Source organism: Filicampus tigris, chromosome 9 (assembly GCF_054856515.1).
Source record: "Filicampus tigris isolate MCC_2025a chromosome 9, RoL_Ftig_1.0, whole genome shotgun sequence".
NCBI classification, from domain to species: Eukaryota; Metazoa; Chordata; class Actinopteri; order Syngnathiformes; family Syngnathidae; genus Filicampus; species Filicampus tigris.
In genome coordinates this window covers 25,285,459-25,304,882 of record NC_141225.1, presented here as the reverse complement: position 1 = coordinate 25,304,882, position 19,424 = coordinate 25,285,459, and the positions used below count along the sequence as shown (strand labels likewise).

At 46.2% G+C, this 19,424-nt stretch overlaps 1 protein-coding gene across 3 annotated transcripts; it reads left to right on the top strand.

Moving 5' to 3' along the window:
* Positions 1-1,460: 1,460 nt before the first annotated feature.
* On the top strand, positions 1,461-19,192 carry ripor3 (RIPOR family member 3). Of its 3 annotated transcripts, none has more exons than XR_015088099.1 (25): positions 1,461-1,971; positions 7,244-7,342; positions 8,334-8,489; positions 9,244-9,322; positions 9,863-9,886; positions 9,959-10,012; positions 10,708-10,857; positions 11,114-11,177; positions 11,247-11,290; positions 11,545-11,670; positions 12,587-12,732; positions 12,834-12,960; positions 13,327-13,490; positions 13,944-14,156; positions 15,130-15,235; positions 15,358-15,555; positions 16,086-16,198; positions 16,355-16,505; positions 16,866-16,995; positions 17,240-17,422; positions 18,033-18,180; positions 18,328-18,530; positions 18,638-18,721; positions 18,836-18,926; positions 19,009-19,192. XR_015088099.1 is itself a non-coding variant. In XM_086040335.1 (25 exons), exons 2-25 carry the CDS (start codon positions 7,245-7,247, stop codon positions 19,107-19,109), a joined length of 2,973 nt encoding a protein of 990 aa, XP_085896461.1. In that variant the 5' UTR covers positions 1,463-1,971; position 7,244; the 3' UTR covers positions 19,110-19,192. The 3 variants fall into 3 exon arrangements, 2 of the variants coding, with proteins under 2 accessions (XP_085896462.1, XP_085896461.1); XM_086040335.1 differs by having other exon boundaries at positions 1,463-1,971; positions 18,013-18,180; XM_086040336.1 differs by lacking the exon at positions 19,009-19,192 and having other exon boundaries at positions 18,836-18,929.
* The last annotated feature ends 232 nt before the right edge of the window (positions 19,193-19,424 follow it).

The following is a 19,424-nucleotide window of genomic DNA, read 5'->3' as shown; positions in this document are numbered from 1 at the left end:
AATCAATCATGATGTTAAGACATTCGCTGAAAGAATTCGTAACAATGCATACGAATAATAATGTCACACAAACATACTGAATGCATGGAGGCACACACACACACCTCACCTTGGGCAGCCATGTTGGCTCAGACAAGCCGGTCTGAGGCAGTTGCCATGGCAACTGATGCTGCTCTCCTGAGTCGCGCGCGTGTGTGCGTGCGTCATAAAAACAAAAAGCACCTGTTTTGCTGCACATTGTTATTAACCGTTTCATTTTATCCGTCCTCTAGATTCCATTCCACTTACTTGTAGCCTATAATATAGCCATCGATAGATATGATCAAATATTGACTGTCAGTGCTCATTTGATGACACCTTGATGTCCAGATGAAGTGATGATTATTAAGATTTTTTTAAAGGTTTCTGTCTTCTCCCCTTATTTCTTTTTTCCATCCACTTTTTCGTTCTTTTTTTTCCGAAGTTATTTCCATGAATGCTCCCCCCTTTTTGTACATATTTGGTCAGAAAATAACAGTAGAGGGTGTCATACTACGATTGTGTAACTATAGGCCTCATTGGTTCAACGAGTCGCAAACGTGACAAAAGGGAGGGTGACTTTTTGCTGCATTGTGTCCGCGGGCATTCATAATTCTTCATATCCCTCCAACACTATGCAGTGACCCAATCTGACATTACACTCCGTGCTACCTGTGGCTGCGAGAGTCAACCGCGGCAGCATTACGTTTAAAATAAATAAATAACAATAAAAAAAGTTTGACCACAAGAGGGCACATGGGTTTACAAAACCCACCAACCCGACGTCAGCTACACCAGTGGAAGAAAGTGTCAACTGAGTAATTGATGACGTTCTAGATTGCGGACGACTATAAACAATATGACCTTTCTTTACTCTAAATATACCATTTAAAATTACAATTCATCAATACATTTTGAACAATTGGGAAAATGTTTCATTCAATGTAATAAAAACATTTTATGAAAAAAAAATAACACTAGAGCAGTTTATAAATATGCATTATAATTAAGACATGCACAAATGAAAAAAAAATGCCATTTTAGTTACAACTGTCACTTTACAAATGAGCAGGAGGGGGGAAAACACATATGGATCCAATTTAGTCTGCACAGAACATTCCAGAAATAACGCAAAAACATCGTGACAAGAGATTGACTGCAGGCTGCAGTGCACACTGTATACACATGACATGCATAGATGTCAAGTATACATATTGTATTGTATGGATATACTGTAAATGTACTGCATGCCCGTATTCACAGTTTTAGACGCACGTATAATAGGTGCTGCATGTCAATGCTTACGTACTGTACTGTATGTAGGGACGTGTACACGGTGTAACATAGGGCCAGATGTATACAAGCTGCGGCGTTGGGAGAATGCGGGCGGGGTGGGGGGTGCTGGCAGACTGGAAGCAGAGGAAGGGAGAGAGGAGGAGGAGGAAGTTGAGGCAAAGGAAAGTAAACAAAGGAGGCAGGAAAAGGAGTAGCGCTTGGGGGAAAAAAGCAGTAAGGGGTGCGGGAAAAAGTGTGCGCGTGTTGCCAAGAAGACGAAGCGCGGCAGAAGAGACCATTTTGGTAGCAGTCGGACGGGATCAGGTCGACGAGAGCAAGTTCAACAGAAGACGAGCAGAGAGGCTCGAACGGAGTGGCGACGGAGGAGAAGGGATGAGGACGAACGGCAAAGGAGGAGGAGTAGGAGGAGGAGGACAGTGGGAGTGGTGAGGAAAGCTCAGCTGAGGCAAGGGAGACCACAAGTCACGTCGTCGACCTGAAACGTCCTAAAAGTGCTATCAGCAACTCACACGCGCGCACACACACACACACACACACACACACACACGCAGATGTTGAGGAGCGCCCCAATAGTCCAGGATGGAACCTCTGAGCTAAGGAAGCCTTGGACTTGGAACTAACGTCTTCCCGAATTCGGCTTCTTCATGCACACCGCAAGTAAGTGACTTGCTGCTTTTCTTAAGATATGAATAATCATAGCGTGATGTGTTGCTGCGTGAAGGACATGCATGTGCTGTGTGTGTAGACGGGACAGACAAACAAACAAACAAGCAAAGACTTTCAGAAGCTGAATGCAGCTGTTTGAACCCACTGTTTGGAATTCCAAATATCCAAACCACAGAATCATAACAAGAACATGAAAATGTGCATTTATTCTATTGTTTGTAAAGTGCTTTGTTACAGCTCTGGCTGTTATGAAATGCGCTATATAAATAAAATTGTATTGTATTGAAAGCATCAACAAGCAACAAAACAGCCAGAAGCACTGTATCTAGAAAGAACTACGGTACACATGTATCAAATAAGATGTGACATTTACCAAATACACGCAGAAGTCACTGTGTACTGCAACAATAATGCTCAGCATCATTGTATGTGGCAAAACAACGCGACATCCATGAATAAATCGTCAGAGCTGTTTCTCATAAATAGATTCTAACTACAGTATGTGTACATACAGAAGTCAATGTGAGCAGCACCACGAGTCAGCAGTGTTGCTTGAAGCAAAGAAATTCTGCATGTATACAGTAAATAAGCAGTCGTCTCAGAGACTGCTTATTAGAAATGTATTACTACTTACTGTATGTACTGTCAGTGCTATATACCACGTACGTACACAATGGCTGTGAACAGCAGCAAGAATAGTCAGCTGCGTGTATGTAGCAAAAGACTATGAATGCGTCAATAAGTAGTCCAAATACTGTCTACTGTAAGATGTATAACAGTCTGCTTTTTATTGAGAATATACAGTACATTGTTCATCCTCAATAGAATGTACAGATGTGACTGTGAACAGGAGCAGGAATAGTCAGCAGCGCTATATGTAGCTAGAACTAGACATGGCAATAAATAGCACATAGATAGGGATTAAATAAATATTACTGCATAAGCCTACTCAGCAGGATTGTATGTAGCTAAACTAGTGCACGTTGATCAATAAATAGTCTACAATCATACAGCATAGGTACTGCGTAATAAAGACATTTAGTGGCATATGTACAGAGGTGAGCAAGAATAGTCAGCAGTGTTGTATGTAGCAAAAAAAACAATGTATCAATAAATGGTGTAAATGCAGTATAGCTACAAGCAGTGTATCCTTAATAAATACTACTGTATGTGTACAAATGTGAACAGCGGCAGGAATAGTCAGCAGCGTTGTATGTAACAAAACAACTACATACTGTAAGTCAATAAATCGTGTATATAAGCAGTATGTTATAAGATATTAGAAGTACTAAGGTGAATGTGAACAGGAGCAGTAGTCAGCAGTATGTATGAATAAGCAGTATATGAGCAATGGTAAGTACAGACGTGAAAGTGAGTTGCAGTCAGGCTAGTCGGGGGCATTGTACGTCACAAGCAATAAATGGTCTGTAGTGTACATAAGCAATAGACAGCATCATAAGAATACGGTACAGTATACTACTCTGTGTAGAGGTGGATGCAAACAGAAGCAAGAATAGTCAGCTGTATTGAATGTACAGTGACTTGTTTCAAGATCCTTGTGGCTGTGAGACCGCCCATCTTACCAGTGTTCCACCATGCTGACCTTCTGTGTGCGTACGTGTGCGGGTGCGTGCGTGAGCGTGCGTGTTGCGGCGCTCAGCAGGCGTCGCTCATCTGTTGGCCACAGATAGCGACGCTAAGATAACGGCAAGCACATGCAGCGACATGTCACGCACGCTGCCACAAATGTTGTCGTAGCCTTTTGTAATCAAATGTAGGGCACCGTACAATGTCATTTGAATTTGCTTGGGCTAGTGGAGTCCCGCAAGGCGAAGCAATAGCATTTACATTGCCCGCTTCAGCACACATGTAGCATTTTAATGGCAACACATTGCCTGGAAGTCAAAACATGAAGCCTAATAAAAGCATTTCCTTAAAGCGGAAGTCAACGCAAACATTTTTTTTCAAGAATATGTTCTATGCAAGCCCACATTCTAATAAATATTGCGTTTATGGAATAAGTGTTAATCCACTCGTTTTTAGCCATCTTTGGGGGCGGCCATTTTGTCTTCTGTCGACTGAAAATGACATCACAACTGCCCACAACGACCAATCACGGCTCAGATTCAGAAAACAGGCCAGCCGTGATTGGTCGTTGTGAGCAGTTGGGATGTCATTTTCAGTCGACAGAAGACAAAATGGCCGCCTCCAGTGATGGCTAAAAACGAGTGCATTTTGCTGCTTAATCTATGTTCCACAAAGGCAAAATGAATCAGAATGCCGTGTTTCAACTAGTGGGCCTGCTGGGAACACATTCTTGAAAAAAATATGTTTGGGTTGACTTCCGGTTCAACAATCATACATTTGCGAGGCGCATGTGGCCTTCTGTGCACAAATGTAGCTTTGTGAATGCAAAAAGTAGCACTTTCCTTGGCAAATGGATACCTTTGGAGACAAGAGAAGAAGTGAAGAAGTTTTGAAAGGGGAAATGTTAGCATTGCCTAAATTAGGTCGAGCCATAATTTTTCAACGTGCAAGCTACTTATAAAATGGAAAAAGTCCAAATGATCTACTTGTTTGATTGATGGATTGATTTTAAAAATACTTAGAATGAAACGTTTTGTGATCAATGATTGCATTTTTGTTACCATTTTTGTGGCAAAGAATTGGTTTGCTGGGGAATTTTTGAGAATTCGCCATTTTGTTCATGGCAAAATATCATATTTTCCTGGTTGAATGTAGCCTTTGGTGAGCTAATGTTGTTTTGTTTACTGGCAAAATACAGACCTTCTATAAGGAGGTGCACGTTTCCTGGCCAAAAATGAGCACTTGTGTCTACATATAGTATTATAGTATAGCATTTCTGTGTAAAAATATCACTTTTTGTGATCAACAATTAACCACACTAACATTACCATTTTTGCGCCAAAGAATTGCTTTGTCGGAAGACTTTCTACAAGACGTTGGCATGCATCTGGAAAATGTTGTCCATGTGTGATGTTGGTCATGGTAAATATTTTCTTTTTGTACTTAATATTTCAATTCGGTAGTGAAACTAGAGCTTTGCCTGACTTGACTTAACTCCGTGACAATAGCATAACTTTTATATAGCATTTGTGTGTCAAAGTGCAACTTTTTGTGATCAACTGTGCACATCTTTTGCACTTTAGTGGTCAACTTTACCTTTTATTTTTTTGTAAATACTTGCTTGTGGGAGACTTTCTACAAAATAATAGATTGTGACTGTGTTTGGAACATTGCCCATTTTTTTGGACCTGAGAAGATCTCTAATTGATTGATTGATTGTTGATTGATTTATTAAGGGATGTGTCCCAATACTTGTGTCCACATAGTGTCGAAGGACAACTGCCATTGCTACCAAGTCATTTTGGTATGCCTTGTCCAACATCCTGTATGCATGTGTGTTAGTGCGCATGCATGTGTGTGTGTGTGGGTGTGCGTGTGTGTGTGTGTGTGTGCGTGCGTGTGTGTGTGGCATAGTTGGCCTCCCTGGGGAGCATGAGTCATTTCTAACCTCTGAACCCTCCGCAGCGAGTCGGTCTTGTTTGAGTTGGCGCAGATCCCAAAAGAAGAAGAAGAAGAAGAAAGATAAATCCTCAAGATGTATTTCAAATAACATCTCTGAGGCTTGCTTTGTTGTTTTTCTAAGTTTTGTAAGTTTTGTTGTGTTGTTTCAGCGCTCGTCCTCAGTTTTGAGTGGAAATGAGAGGGAAGTCCAGAGCAAGACAACAAAAGGAGGAAACGCGGCCTCGCAGTGGAAGATGACTCAGTCGTATGTGTGAGAGAGATGGAATCAAATGGTACGATAGAAAAGAGAAAATAGAATAGAAACAAGATGAGGAAATTATGGTTTGCCCGCAGAAAAGTGGAAAGTCACAAACAAAAGAATAAGATCAAAGAAGCCAAAATAGGTATGTCTCAGAGATCTGAGGTATGGTTGAGGTCTGAGATCGGATATCTGAGCGCCGAAATCTGAAATAGGATATCTGAGGTCTGAAGTCCAACATCTGTAGTCCGAAGTATGAGGTCGGAAGTCTGAAGTCTGATGTCTGAAGGCTCTGATCTGAGATCTGAAAACTGACTTCTGAAGTGTGAAGTTTAAAATCTTAGGTCTGACATTTTAAGTCCAAGGTTTTGGGTATGAAGTCTGAGGTCTAATATTTTTGGTCTGAAGTCTAAGGAAGAATGTATAAGGTACGAAGTCTGAGCTCTGAGATATCTGTTCTGAGATCAGCGATCTGAGATATGAAGTAGAACATTTGCTGTCTGAAGTATGAAGTCTGAAATTTAAGGTCTGAGGTTGGGAGTCGAAAGTCTTAAGTATGATGTCTGAAGTGTAGGATATTGAGTTTGAAGTTTAAGTTCAAACATCTTAGGGGAGAACTCTGAGATCTGAAGCGAGAATGTCTTAGGTCTGAAGACTGAGAAGACTGATTTCTAAGGCCTGAAGTCAGAGGTCTGGGTTCTGAAGTCTGTGGATGAAATCCAAGGTCGGAGATCTGAGGTCTGAAGTTTGAGGTCTTCTGAGGACCTAAAGTATAGGCTCTAAAATCTGAAGTCATCCCATTTGTGATTCTGGGTGCGGACCGTACCATTCAAGCCAGAGTGACTCAAATGGAAAAATAATTGTCTCTGTCTTTTATCCACACCTTTAACCCAACCGCTGCCAAAAGCTTTTTTCCCCATGCATCCTTCTTTTTCCCTTTTTTATACTTGTGAGCAGAGCAACCAAACCCTGACCTGTTCAATATTCCTTTCCAGCCCCGGAAAACCACCCAGTTTTCTTGTGTTTTTAATCAAGACAAATAGCACTGTATAGTCAAAAAAACACAAAAGAGAGCATAAAAGAGAACATAAAGGACTACAATTTTTGTGTGACATGAAGAGGCGTGGCCTTTGAAGTCTTCTCATTTTGTATTCATGTGTTTGACTATTTATCCCATTGAGTAAACAACTGAAATAGTTTTGGTGGCTTTGGTCTGTCTGTTCCTTTCATCGCTTGCTTGGAATTCAAAGCAAGAAAACCATCAGGCAACGGCTCATAACTGGAAAACTTGGTACATTCTGGGCGCTCGTAAGTCAAGGTAACCCTGTAGTATCTTTGGAAAGGCTAGTGTCTGAGGCTGCAGTTTGTGCGCTTTTAGGGTCAGGCATGTGGTCTTTGTCATTAGTGAGCTGACGTGCGTGAATGGATTGGGAAACAGGAAACAGGACGCCTGACAACTACTTTTCCTGCTTTCAGGATGTCGGTCAAGCTGCGATTTGACTCGCCCTCGGATGGAAATCCGATCCATCGCAGTCGCTCCTTCACGGGGTTCGGCTCTCTGACAGGACGACGGCGGTGAGTGTTAGCATCATTAGCACCAGGCTAACAAAAAAAAGTACAAACACTTACTGGACTTAAATTGAATTTCCATGTATTTGTACAGAAGTATTTATTTTACTGACAGTTTGTTTTACTTTGACTCCCGAACATTTGAAAACAGATATCTGTACTTTCTACACTTTGTTAATTTTTTCAACCTCCATGGATGAAAACACTATGTAAAAAAAGAGGACAGAGAGAGATGGAATGTTTTTACCGTGGTTGAAATCTTGATCTTGATTAAGATCTTAGGGTCTTATCAGGTGGAAAAAAAAAAGAAAAAAAAGTATTGCAACACTTTTTGCGGGAAACAAGGAGCATGAACGATGATGGCTACAGATTCAGAGATGGAAGATATTCCCCTTGCATGGCCTCATTTGAGAATTGTTTGTTGCTGTTGTTGTTGGCTCCAGGAACATTTTATGGCAAATATGATGTGTCTTGTGCCACATTAAATACCACCAGGTTCTGGCGCTCAAAGGTTTGCAGTCTATACTGAAAAAATACATACTGGTAAGGTGATTTTTTTTTCAGTTTCACTTGATTAGCTAATCAAACATTTTTTGTGTGTCACAAGGTCAATAAAGCTATGGGAACACGTTTTGATAGCATAAATGTCAAGCCAATGCTTGTTAACTCTTGGTATAATTAACATGTCACGTAATATGCATTTTTTTCTTCTCCCCAGTATGAGTATTATGCAAGTTCAGAAAAGACGGCAAGCTATTTTTTGCGTAGTTTTTTTTAATATATATTAAAATGTGCACTGAATTCATAGTGGGGGAAAAAAAAATCACTTTTTAAAATTGTAGTTTTCAGAGTCTGTATATTTTGTTACTTTTGATTACCGGTAAGTTCTGGGATTGAATCAGTACTTCTACTTTTACCAAAGTCCTTTTTACACAAGTATCTTTACTTGTACTTCAGTACAGAGTGTGAATACTTTGCCCATGTCTGGTCTTTTCAGGCCTTCCTCCGCTCGGAACTCATTGCGCTCCAGCGCTGTGTCTGAAAGAAAGACTCCGCGAGCTCCTTTGTCTCCCAGAAGAGGATTCGGATCCGTCTGGTCCCTGCAGCCAGAGGACGTGGACCACGTCTTCCAGGCGCTACGCAAAGGCCTCAGGTAGATTTACTCCTGGTCACGTCCCATTTTCCGCACACGTGGCCAAGATGGGAGGTGTGAGGACTCCGGTCCAAGACCTATTGTCGGAGTTCAGAAATCTGATGTCCACACTCTGCTGTCTAAAGTCTGACGCTTGAGACATGAAGTCTTTTATCTCATGTCTGTAGAACGTGAGGTCTGGGATCTGACGATTGGCATTTGGGGTCTGAAATTGAGCATCTGAGTTTTGGAATGTGAGATCAGAGGTCTGAAAACAGATTTGGGATCTTAGATGTAAATTTTGAGGATTGTTATGTAAGGTTTAAGCTCCGAAGTGTGAATGTCAAAGCTCCGTTGTCTAAAGTGTGAGGTCTTAAGTACTGTCTAAGAACAGAGGCCTGGAGTCTATAATGTCTCAAATCTGAGATCTGTTATCTTAGTTGTGAAAACGGAGGCCGGTGTTCTAAGATCTGAGATCTTAGGTTTGGTATCTGCCTTCTGAAGTCTAATATCTGATTTAGGGTCTTACTTGTGAGTTCATAGAATTGATATCCGGTCTGTGGTCTGAAATCTCAAAAGGTGGTCTGAGAACAAAAGTCTCAGGTCTGCTCGCTAAAGTCAGAGGTCTGAAAACTCAGATCTGACATGTGAGATCAAAGGATTGATGGTCAAGGACTCAAATGTAACGTCTGAGATTTAATGTCTAAAATTGGAGGTCTAAAAACTGAGGTTGATGGTCTGGAGTGTGAAGTCTGTTCTTTGCGTGTGTGTGCAGGGAGCATGTACAGCGCCACCAAACTGAAATGGACTTTCTGTCTTCGCGCCAGCGAGAAACCAAAAGAAACTCCCGACTGGTGAGCTCACAACAACCTTTTGGAACTGATTAGTATACATTATTGATCAGGGGTCTCCAGGAACAGAGAAAAAGTAAATAATCCCCCATTTCCTTGTTTTCCACTTTCTGCTCAGTGTCAAGATCATCCTCTCTTGTTTCAGTCTGCTGGCCACTCAAAAATCCCCCCTAAAAACGTGACTTTTTGCTTTAACACCTACTTGTTGTTTTCTTAAAATAAATATAGATATATAAGCTATACAAAAATAATGTAAACTTTCTTTGCATATTACACTGATGAATTGGTTTTAGCAAGTTAAGTAAATGAATGCCAAAGAATATCAAAGAGGCCCTACCAGCCATTGAATTTAATGCACGCGGCGGCCCCTGGAAGACTACATTTGGACATCCGTGACGTAGACCAATTCATCGTGATGTCACATGCACATCAAATCATACTTATCTGATGGCTGAACCCCAAACACAACGAGGAAGTTTCAGTTCTGATCAGCGGTTCGGACAGTTGATGTAACTTAATGCTTGGCCTTTTCTCTCTTTGCAGGGCTTTCAGTATGACCTTGACAAGGTGAGCAACCCTTAGCTCATGCCTCTCAGAATAATCCAAAAAATCACTTTGCATTCTTCCTTGGTCCTGCAGGAGATTCGAGTTCAGGAGAGGCTTATTCGAAAACTGGAATTCCAAATCAGCAAGGTAAATGCTAGAATTGGGAGTACGTGACATCTTGTCTCGAGTCGTAAACTTTGCTTCCGGCAAGACTTGTTACTGAGAAAAAAAAATACATAAATAAATCAACAAATCAAAGAGGAGTCAAATTCGAATCGAGTCATTACTTGGATTAAGCACGTTCTACAAACAGGAAATTTTTGCGCTGGTGCGCCCACCCACCAGCACAAAAGTTATGTGCGCCCATTGTACCACTGCATGGCATTCAACACCGCAGATTTTTAGGTCCGATCTCTTTTCAAACAAAATAGCTGCCTGTCCTTTTAGTCAATATTGATTGGCAAAATATGAACTCCTAAAGTTATTGAGTCACAATTCCACAAGACTGCTAACTCACTCCAAAGCATTTGTGCTTGAAGCGCTGTGTGTCAGAGTGTTGGTTAGCGCTTAACATTCAAGACGTTTGCAATCATTCTTATCGTCGGCAGCTATCTCCACTGTGTATCTGACGGACCTAGGTCACTCAAGGTCACCCGGTAACACATATTTTAGAAGGATATCCCAAACGATCATGCGAAACGATAACATCTATCGCTGGCGGCGGTCTGGACCGTAACGACGATGAATGAAGGATTAGCGTAACAAGGCGCGTACGTGCTGTTCTACTATGGACTACCGCTACTGCCTCCTGAGATGATTACAATGACCAAGTATCACCGCAGGTGGACGAGCTCTACGAGAACTACTGCGTCCAGTGGCGTCTCTGCCAGGGAGCCGTCAACATGAAGAGAGCCTTCTCCCTGGCGCCCTCCACCAGGGAGTCCAGGGAGAGCCTCCTGGAGCTGGGACGCAACCACAGGCACAGCGTGCAGGTTGTTACCACAGGTTGTAAACTTACAAGCCAACTCATTCAAGAATTGCCCGCTACACAATTGTAGCGTTGTGATCAGGATGTTTAGCACAAAGGTGACAGCAGTTAGTCCGTCAGAACACCGCGTGCGCTGTACGATCACTCCCCTTCCTCGCACGCGATTGGAGCAGAAGAACAACTCCTGGCAATTAATAGGCAGCAACGCTGACGTAGGTGATAAAAGTCCCCGGCCAGCACGACTTGTGTTCTCTCTGCAGGACATGTCAGCCATGGAGGAAGAGCTGGAGGTCCTCCTGGGAGAACTTCACGTCAAGATGAAAGGTCAAAATGGGAGAGGCTAGAGGATAGTAGCGGTAGTTTGGATCATATCAATGCCTTTTCCGCTCCTAGGTCTCATTGGCTTTGCCCGGCTATGTCCCGGAGACCAGTATGAGGTCAGCATCTCCAGCCAACCACATGATCCGCCTGGCGTCCTAGCGACCGACCCACCTGACTACTTCTCGAGCTTCTTACCTCAACATTTCTCACTTCCCCCGCTACCAACTGCGCCTACTTCCCAACTATCTTACATTCCTTCTTGGGCACCTACTCATTGACCCACCTACATACTTTATGCACATCTTCCCCTCTGTCTTAGCTGCCTACGTGCTGCGCCTACTTGCTTACTTGGCGTGCCTTGTTGCTTCAGGTTGTGCTACAGTTGGGCCGTCAGCGCTGGAGGATTCGCGGCCGTATCCAAAGCGACGACGTCCAGTCCTGGGACGAGGAGGAGACGCTCTTCCTACCGCACATCAAGCACAACTTTGAGATCAAGGTGAGGCCCGTTTGGTGGAGGGTGACCACAGACGTTCTTCTCAAATTTGGGGCTCAAAATCATTTGCAATAATAATTGTCAGAGCTGGGCATCGCTTATCCGCCTCTAACTTTTGGGCGGTATTTCCGGCCGACCCACGCGGTCCCGGTCCGTCCCTCGTCGGCGACGTGTCTTTGATGCATTTACTCTTCATTTTCACATCACAAGCAGGTGCCGCACCAGCAGACACACCGCCAAATAAAGAAAAAAATTCAAATAAAAACAACAGACACACACACAGCGTGGTGATCGGTGAAATAAAAACAAAATGCGGCACATGTCGTTGTGTCCGTGAGACCGAAAGGTACACAACACTGTTTTATTTTATTTTATTTTTTTTGTTTGGCTGCGTGTCAGGAGTGGCAGAGCTGGGCATTTTACAAAAAAATCAGCAGCCCGTTGATCACCTTCCGCCCACAGCCATTCGTCTGTTTATCCGTCTGTTTATCCGCCATTTTGTCCGGCCAGTCCGACTATCATCATTGTAAACGGGCTTCCGTTAGCATTTCGGGACTACCAATTTCGACAAACGAAAAAATAACAAAAAACAACTAAAAATACTGCCGATTCCTTGTTCGTCAGTCAAGCTTAGCTGTGACCAAATTCATAGGCCGCGTCTTCCGAAGGACCATTCCACTCCTTCGAAGGCTCCTCCTCACGTCGCCTCGGTCGACCGTAGCGAATTTGAACAGGCCTTCGGTTCATTTGTTCACAAATTGTGTGACATTCTTCATTCATTTTAATTCCTGTGGAATTTAGGGGTACACATGCTCCTAATGTCTAAGTGGCGTTAGCAAAGAGTTCTTGGAAACATTTGCGGCCCCCAAATTTGAGAAGGCCGGATCTGGATGCTGAAGTCAGGTCCCCCCGCACTCAGGTTTCGGAGGCCAAGGCTCTGGGCTGGCAGCTGGTGGGCACGGTGACTTGTGCCAGCGCACACTTCTTTGTGGCCACTCCCCAACTCATGCTGGTGGACGTCACCCAGCTGGGGACCATCAAGCTACAGCTGGAGGTTACCTGGAAGTAAGCAAGACACACACACACACACACACACCAGCACCAGCGCCAGCGCCTAAGCAACAACTAGGAATCACATTTGTGTGCCTTTGTGTGTGTGCGTGTAGTCCCTTGGACAGTGGTGAGAAGGTGGGACTTTTGTCGAGCAGTCGACCGTCGGGTTGGAGCAGGAAGACTTCGGTGCAAAGTTGGACTGCACCCAGCACGCCTTCCTTCTCAGAGAAGTACTTCCTGGTGAGTGTGTGGGACACTGACCTGATAGCCAGCTAGCTAGCTAGCCCGCTAGCTAGGGATGTTGGGACAGTAGCTACGTAGACCGGTATCTAGGAAGACGGGTAGCTAGGAAGGTCAAACGGTAGGGATTGGTTAGGTAGGTAGGTAGGTAGGTAAGTACATTTTATGTAGCTAGGCAGGAAGCGAGGTTGGTAGGTAGCTAGGTAGGTACCTACATTGTGGAAAGCTAAGCAGAAAGCAAGATAAATAAGTAGCTAGCGAGGAAGATAATGTATCTAGTTAGGTACGTACATTTTATGTAGCTAGCTAGGTTGCTCATGAGGATGTGAATATAAAAAGATCAGAATCTTGAGTGTGGTGTTGTAGTCAATGGTTCGGGAGCTGCAGGACGGAGGAGGAGGAGGAGGAGGAGGAGCTTCAGTTCCACTCCGGATGACAAAAAGGGGGCGGGACAGGGGCGTGTCTTTAATGAGCTACCTGTCCCACTCGTCCATCACATCCAGCCTATCACAGGCCAAGACACCACCCAGGTACATGCACACCACACCACGTCCAACCATCTACGCCTCCATCCTTGTCTGTGTGTCCTCTATTCTGTCCGTCTGTGCTTTCATCCATCTGTTTGGCCATCCTCCAACCAACCAACCAAGCATCCATCAATGTTTTGAATCCAATCACCCTTCCAACCTTCGATCCTCCTATCCTTCCACCCATCCACTCCTCCATCCATTCATCATTCCATCCATCCACCCATCTATTTTTCCATCCTTTTATCCAACGGTCATTCCACCCTTCCCGTCATCAAACCTCCTGCATCCATCCGGCCGTCCATCTTTTGGCCATTTCAGCCCACCGTGCATGCATCCAGCTTTCCTTTCTTCTGTCCATCATCCATCCATCCATTCTTTCTTCCGTCCCTTGACCATTTCATCCATCCAACCATTCATCAGTCCATCATTTCATTGATCCTTCCGTCCATCCAGCCTCAGCAGCAGCAGCGTGGCGGGTAGTCACACTCAACTTGGCCTGGAGGAGGACACGGAGGAAAGAGTGACCAGCAGGAGGACAAGGAGGAAGCTGGGTGGGGAGGAAGAGGAGGAGACGGAGGAGGAGGAGGAGGAGGAGGAGGCGGAGGAGGAGGCGGAGGCCTGCGGAGGAATGTTTGCTTCTCCTTCTTCTCTCGTGGATCTCCACAGGTGACAACTTCAACATTTGACGTTTGACCGCTTTCATTTTTGTCATTTTTGTCCACGTCACATTTTTCCATTTCCAACTTCATCTATGGATAATATACGTTTGACACCAAATGGTTTCTTTCATCTCTATTGTGGTCACTTACGACCATTTGAAACCCATGAAAAGGACTTTTTTGTTCACACGTTGAGTCATAAAAAAAGAAGTTACGTGGCTTTCCTTCTCATCTGCACTTGCAAATTTTAGTTGCGTGCGTGTGTGTTTTCTACCAGATTACATGAGTTAACATTTTGGGGTCTTCATCATAGAATTTGCTAGCTTTCAAATAGGCTTTGAAATGAGGCTATGAGAAAGCACAAACCCTCCAGTGATCATACGGAAGAATTCCATTTGAATATAAGAGGAAGAGGTGAAAGCTCCGGCGGCACGTCGGTCGACTGCTTAGCACGTCCGCCTCACAGTTCAGAGGTGGTGGGTTCGACCCCGGCCGGCCTCCCTGTGCGGAGTCTGCACGTTCTCCCCGTGCCTGCCTGCGTGGGTACCCCGGTTTCCTCCCACATTCCAAAAACATGCAAAGTTGAAGTTGGTAAGTTGATTGGACACTCTAAATTGCCCCTAGGTCTGATTGTGAGTGTGACTTTTCGTTTGTCACTGTGTGCCCTGCGATTGGCTAGCAACTAGTTTGGGGTGTCCCCCCCCCCCCCCCCCACTGCCCGAAGTCAGCTGGGATAGGCACTCCCTTGTGAGAATAAGCGGTATAGATAATGGATAGATGGAGGTGAAAGCTCCCTCTGCTGGCTGGAGGTTGAACTGCCACTACTACTATTGGGCAGCTTCAAATTGGAGTTGGAAGGGTTAAAAAACACAACTCATGAATATTTCATACGAGTGACAAGACTTGACGTCCGTTACAAACGAGCTAAGGAGTTCAACTTGTAATTCCTAATAATGAGAAGAAATCTTGGTCATCTTTAGGTCCGGCACCCCCGACATCCTCAAAGACAAGCAAGACAACCCCGCAGGAGGATCCGCGGAGGCTGAGTCTGACGCACCTCCCCACGGCGTCAGCCAGCAACGCAAAGTTTGTCAAGCTGCTCTTTGTTGGCTTTTCGTCCCCAATTCCAAGCGCCGCCCTCATAATAATCGTCTCCTCGTCAAATGAACGAAACCAGACTTTTGACTTCCGCGCTCCCCCGACGGCAGGACGCGCAGGCCTCGGCGCCCTCCGCGGCTGCCGAGGCGGGGGTGTGGAGCCCCGGCGGCGGCGAGAGGCGGGCGCAGGCCCTGCGACTGGGGGCGCTGCTGGCCGAGCTGGAGAGAAACCTGCGGACGGCGCAGAGCTGCGAGCGGCCGCTGAGGGCCCTGAAGGAGCAGACGGAACGCCTCGGCACCATCCTGAGGGTGAGATGCTCCAGGTGGACGCCTTGGGCCGGGTAGCTCGAAAGCTCGAGACTGGCCCGGACGGAAACATTCACGCCTCCCTCTCAAAACGTTGCAATTGCCGAGAGACGGCACAAAGTGGAGGCAAAGTACTACAAATGTCGAGATGACTTTGATGCAGTCACTTGGCGCTAGAAGATGGCGTCCAAAGTTCTTAGCACAGTTACGACGTCACGAGAGAGAGACAGAGCGCTGCTTTGAACTCGCTCCAACACACGTCGTTCATTGAACGCAAAATGACTCGAGATGGCGGTAAATCACTATTGTGTCTAAATGAAGCTCCTCAACTCACTTCGGCGTAGTTCCGTGGCGTCAAGATGGCAGCAGAGCGCTGTTTATGTCCAAACGAAGCTGCCCAATTCACTTGATCTGGACTTGGCGGCAAAGTACAGCTTGTGTCTAGATGCAGCTCCTCACCTGCGCCACAAAGTCAAGTCAAGTCAAATGTATTTATTTATATAGGCCTTAATGTCTGTTTTGAACTCCCTCAGAACGACCTGTCCCTGATGAGACCGTCGTCGTCGGACGACACCTTGGCCGTGGAGGAGGTTCTGTGCAGCTTTGACTTCCTGTCGCATGACGACAACGCTTCCTGCTTTGGCAGGTGAGTACATTTTCATGCACGCTTGCATCATCACGTCTTTGTGCAGAAGTAAGCATGCGTCATTGACGTAAGCAAGTCTTTGAAGAAGTGTGTAAGTAGAGGCGCGTGTCTCGGGCGCGTGCACGCGACTCGTAAGCGTACGTGCGTTGTGCGCAGCACGTCCTGCGCGGGGAGCGCCGGCCGCCTCTGGCAAGACGAGCGGCGGGCCTGCGAGGATGAGCCGCCGGTCGCCCCGCTGACTTGTGGCCACTGGGGTGTGGACCAGGCTCTGGAGACACACCTGGACACATGCTGCATCCTGCTGGAGGTAGCGAGGCTTTCTCCCGGCCCGACGGACCTCCCTTCTCGGGCTGCGCCGTATTGGGGAAATGGATGAAAAAAAAGTAGTAGCCAGACTTAACGTGTTTCCCAAAGAAATGACATTTTTCTTATCGAATGAACGAAATACATTTTTTGCATGCGGCAAAATAAGCCAGCTCAATGTGTTGTAAGCTAAGGATTTGTAAATCTTCTGGCAATTAGACAAGTAGACAATTCCAGAAGAAAATGGTTGCGTGTCTCCGCGATACGCATATTGCGTGAGGCAATGTCGCCGGATCGGAATTTTGACGATATTTTGTACAGCCCTAGTTCCTTCATCTCATCTCATTTGGGTGGTTGTCGTCAGATGCTGCAGAGGATCAACTTTGGTTTGACTCGTGCGGGTCTCCTTGAGGACGTTTCTCAACAAGCGGACGTCCTGAACGCAATCGGCTGCTTATTGCTGGAGGACAAGGACGACATCGCCACTGAAGACTGTCAGTACAACTAACTAACTAACTAACTAACATGCGTGTCAAACCGAAGACTTCTGACTGCTTGTTTGCATAATTTGGTTGGTCAGTTGTTTGGTTGGTTACTTAGTGGCTTGATTGACGACAAAGTTTGTCGGCTGGGTGGTTGATGACTTGATTACTTGCTATTTGGTTGGTTGGTTGGTTGGTTTGATTTGTCCGGCGGGTGGTTGAGAGGTGACAGGTTGTCCCCTTTTGTGATGTCCAGTGCTTCCCGAGGATCAAAGGAGGGGGGAGGTTCCGCTGTTCTGGGCCGCCTGCGTGCGAGACGCCGCTTCTTCCTCTCCCTTCTGCTGCCACTCGGACAACTTTGTCAACGCCCTCAGGAGACAATACTCGCACAAAATTAAAGCCAAAGTCAAGGCCAAGCAGCCCGGGCTCCCCGAAAGAGGTAACAGCAAAGGCCCGTGTGTGAAGTGAAGTCAGCGGGCGTCTTTTGGCGCGTGTACGGTCTGTACGGTCCACGTGTGTCTTTGTGATGTGGATGCCAACGGTTGTGTCTACAGCAACACGTTTGGGCAGTGTGTTTTGGATGTTGTGTGAGCGTATACGTCAGGGGTCTTCAATCCGGCGTCCTGCCTGCTTTCCACCCGTCCCTGCTGCGACACACACCTGATTCAAATGATCGGGATCGTTATCCAGCCTCTGCCGACCTTTGGTGAATATCTGGAGCAGGGAGAGACGGAAAGCAGGCAGGACACCGCTTGAAGACTCCTGGCATACACGCTCTTGGTTGTAAGCACCGTGTGCGTGAAAATGCACTTGGTGCAGGGAAACATGCTATATGTACAAGTCAAGGTGTAAATATTCTTTGACGTGTTCATCATCTCTGACGCGCAAGTCACCTTGTCTCTGGCGCAACGAAATGAGTCACAGCTCTCTTTGAGGCGTGTTAGAAGCGTGCGTCTTTGATGTCCATCCTAACGAGAAGCGTCTCTGAGGTGGTGTAAGTAAGCAGAGGTGTGTCTGATGTGTATTCAGTGTTCCGCACGCTGCTGCAGCAGGTGCAGGCGGCCTGCAGGGCGGCGCTGTGGCCTCCGCAGCCTCCGTGCGCTGCCGACAGAGTGAGCCTGTTCCAGCTGTCGATTTACCTGAGACGATGCGACGTCGCCACGCTGGGCGAGCTCGTGGCCCGCCTGTCCAAGGAAGGTGCGTCACGCCCGCACGTCGCCCGCACGTCGCCCGCACGTCGCCCGCACGTCGCCCGCACGTCGCCCGCACGTCGCCCGCACGTCGCCCGCACGTCGCCCGCCCCGCCCCGCCCCCAAAACTCACAATGCTCTTCTGCCGCGGCAGTGTACTTCCTGTCGGCCGTGAAGGGTCCCAAGCGCCGGGGCGCGCTGACCAGGATGACGTCGCGGGGCGTGGCCCGCCTTCTCCCGCTGGGCTGCACGCTGCAGGCGATGGCGGCGCTCCTGACGGACGCCGACCGCAAAGTGTGCCGAGCCGCCGCCCGCTGCCTGAGACGGGCGTCCGACTGCGCCGCCTTCCGAGGCAGGGTACGCCGCACCTCCCGTGTTAGCATGCGGCTCGGCTAACGCTCCAAGTCCGCCTGCGTGTGCGTTTAGTTTGTTTTTGTGTGTCTGTAACATGTGCGTGTGTGTAGGCACTTGTTTACTACACGGAGAGTTTGAGGAGCACCGACGTGGTCATCCAGCGCAACTCTTGTTTGGCGCTCAAATGCTTGGCGGTGGGTGAGCGAGCGAGCGGCGGTGCATCATTACATCGGCCTTCTATTGCTTCCGTCTGCCTGCCTCCTACTCCCACACACTCATGAGTGCGCTGCGTGTGCGTGTATTTCCAGGCCGCGGAGAGTGTCGAGCACATGGTTGAACTTCGCCGGTGTCCCGATGAAGACGTTCGAAATGCCGCCAAGGAAGCGGTCCTCTCTTTTGGTACTTTATGGCCGATGGCTTTCATTCCCGCCATGTTTTATTTATGACACACTTTTTTCCCCTTCCATTTAATTTTCTTCAGGTAAAAAAGGCCATGCGGCCTTCCAGAGGATGGAGCAGCTTGACTTGGAGATGCAAGAGGACTTTTTTCAAAATTTGGAGACTGAGATCACTTTCCTATAAGGGCAACTGTTGTTTTTTTGTCTTCATGGCCAACGTACGGTGTTAACTTTTGATACATATTTAAATAAAGTCAGCGAGCACAATTGTCAGAGTACCATAAAATGCTTTTTTTTTTTAAATATCCACAATACATAATTTTTAAAAAATAAACCACGTTTAATTAAACAAGAGCGTTCGGAATGTAAGGTTTGGAAAACATCGACCAAAACACATCAGTATCCTTTTCTACGAGGCAGCTAAAAATGAAAACTATGTTGGTAAAACATTGACAATCAATTGATTAAAAAAAAATACAAAAACAGAAGACTAATAGGT

What these genes read in the sequence shown, in the direction of transcription:
- ripor3 (XM_086040335.1), top strand. Translation starts at nt 7,245, where the DNA reads ATGTCGGTCAAGCTGCGATTTGACTCGCCCTCGGATGGAAATCCGATC. An exon ending in CCAAAAGAAACTCCCGACTG is followed by an intron (nt 9,323 to 9,862) that starts GTGAGCTCACAA and finishes CTCTCTTTGCAG; the next exon opens with GGCTTTCAGTATGACCTTGA. An exon ending in GGAAGCGGTCCTCTCTTTTG is followed by an intron (nt 18,927 to 19,008) that starts GTACTTTATGGC and finishes AATTTTCTTCAG; the next exon opens with GTAAAAAAGGCCATGCGGCC.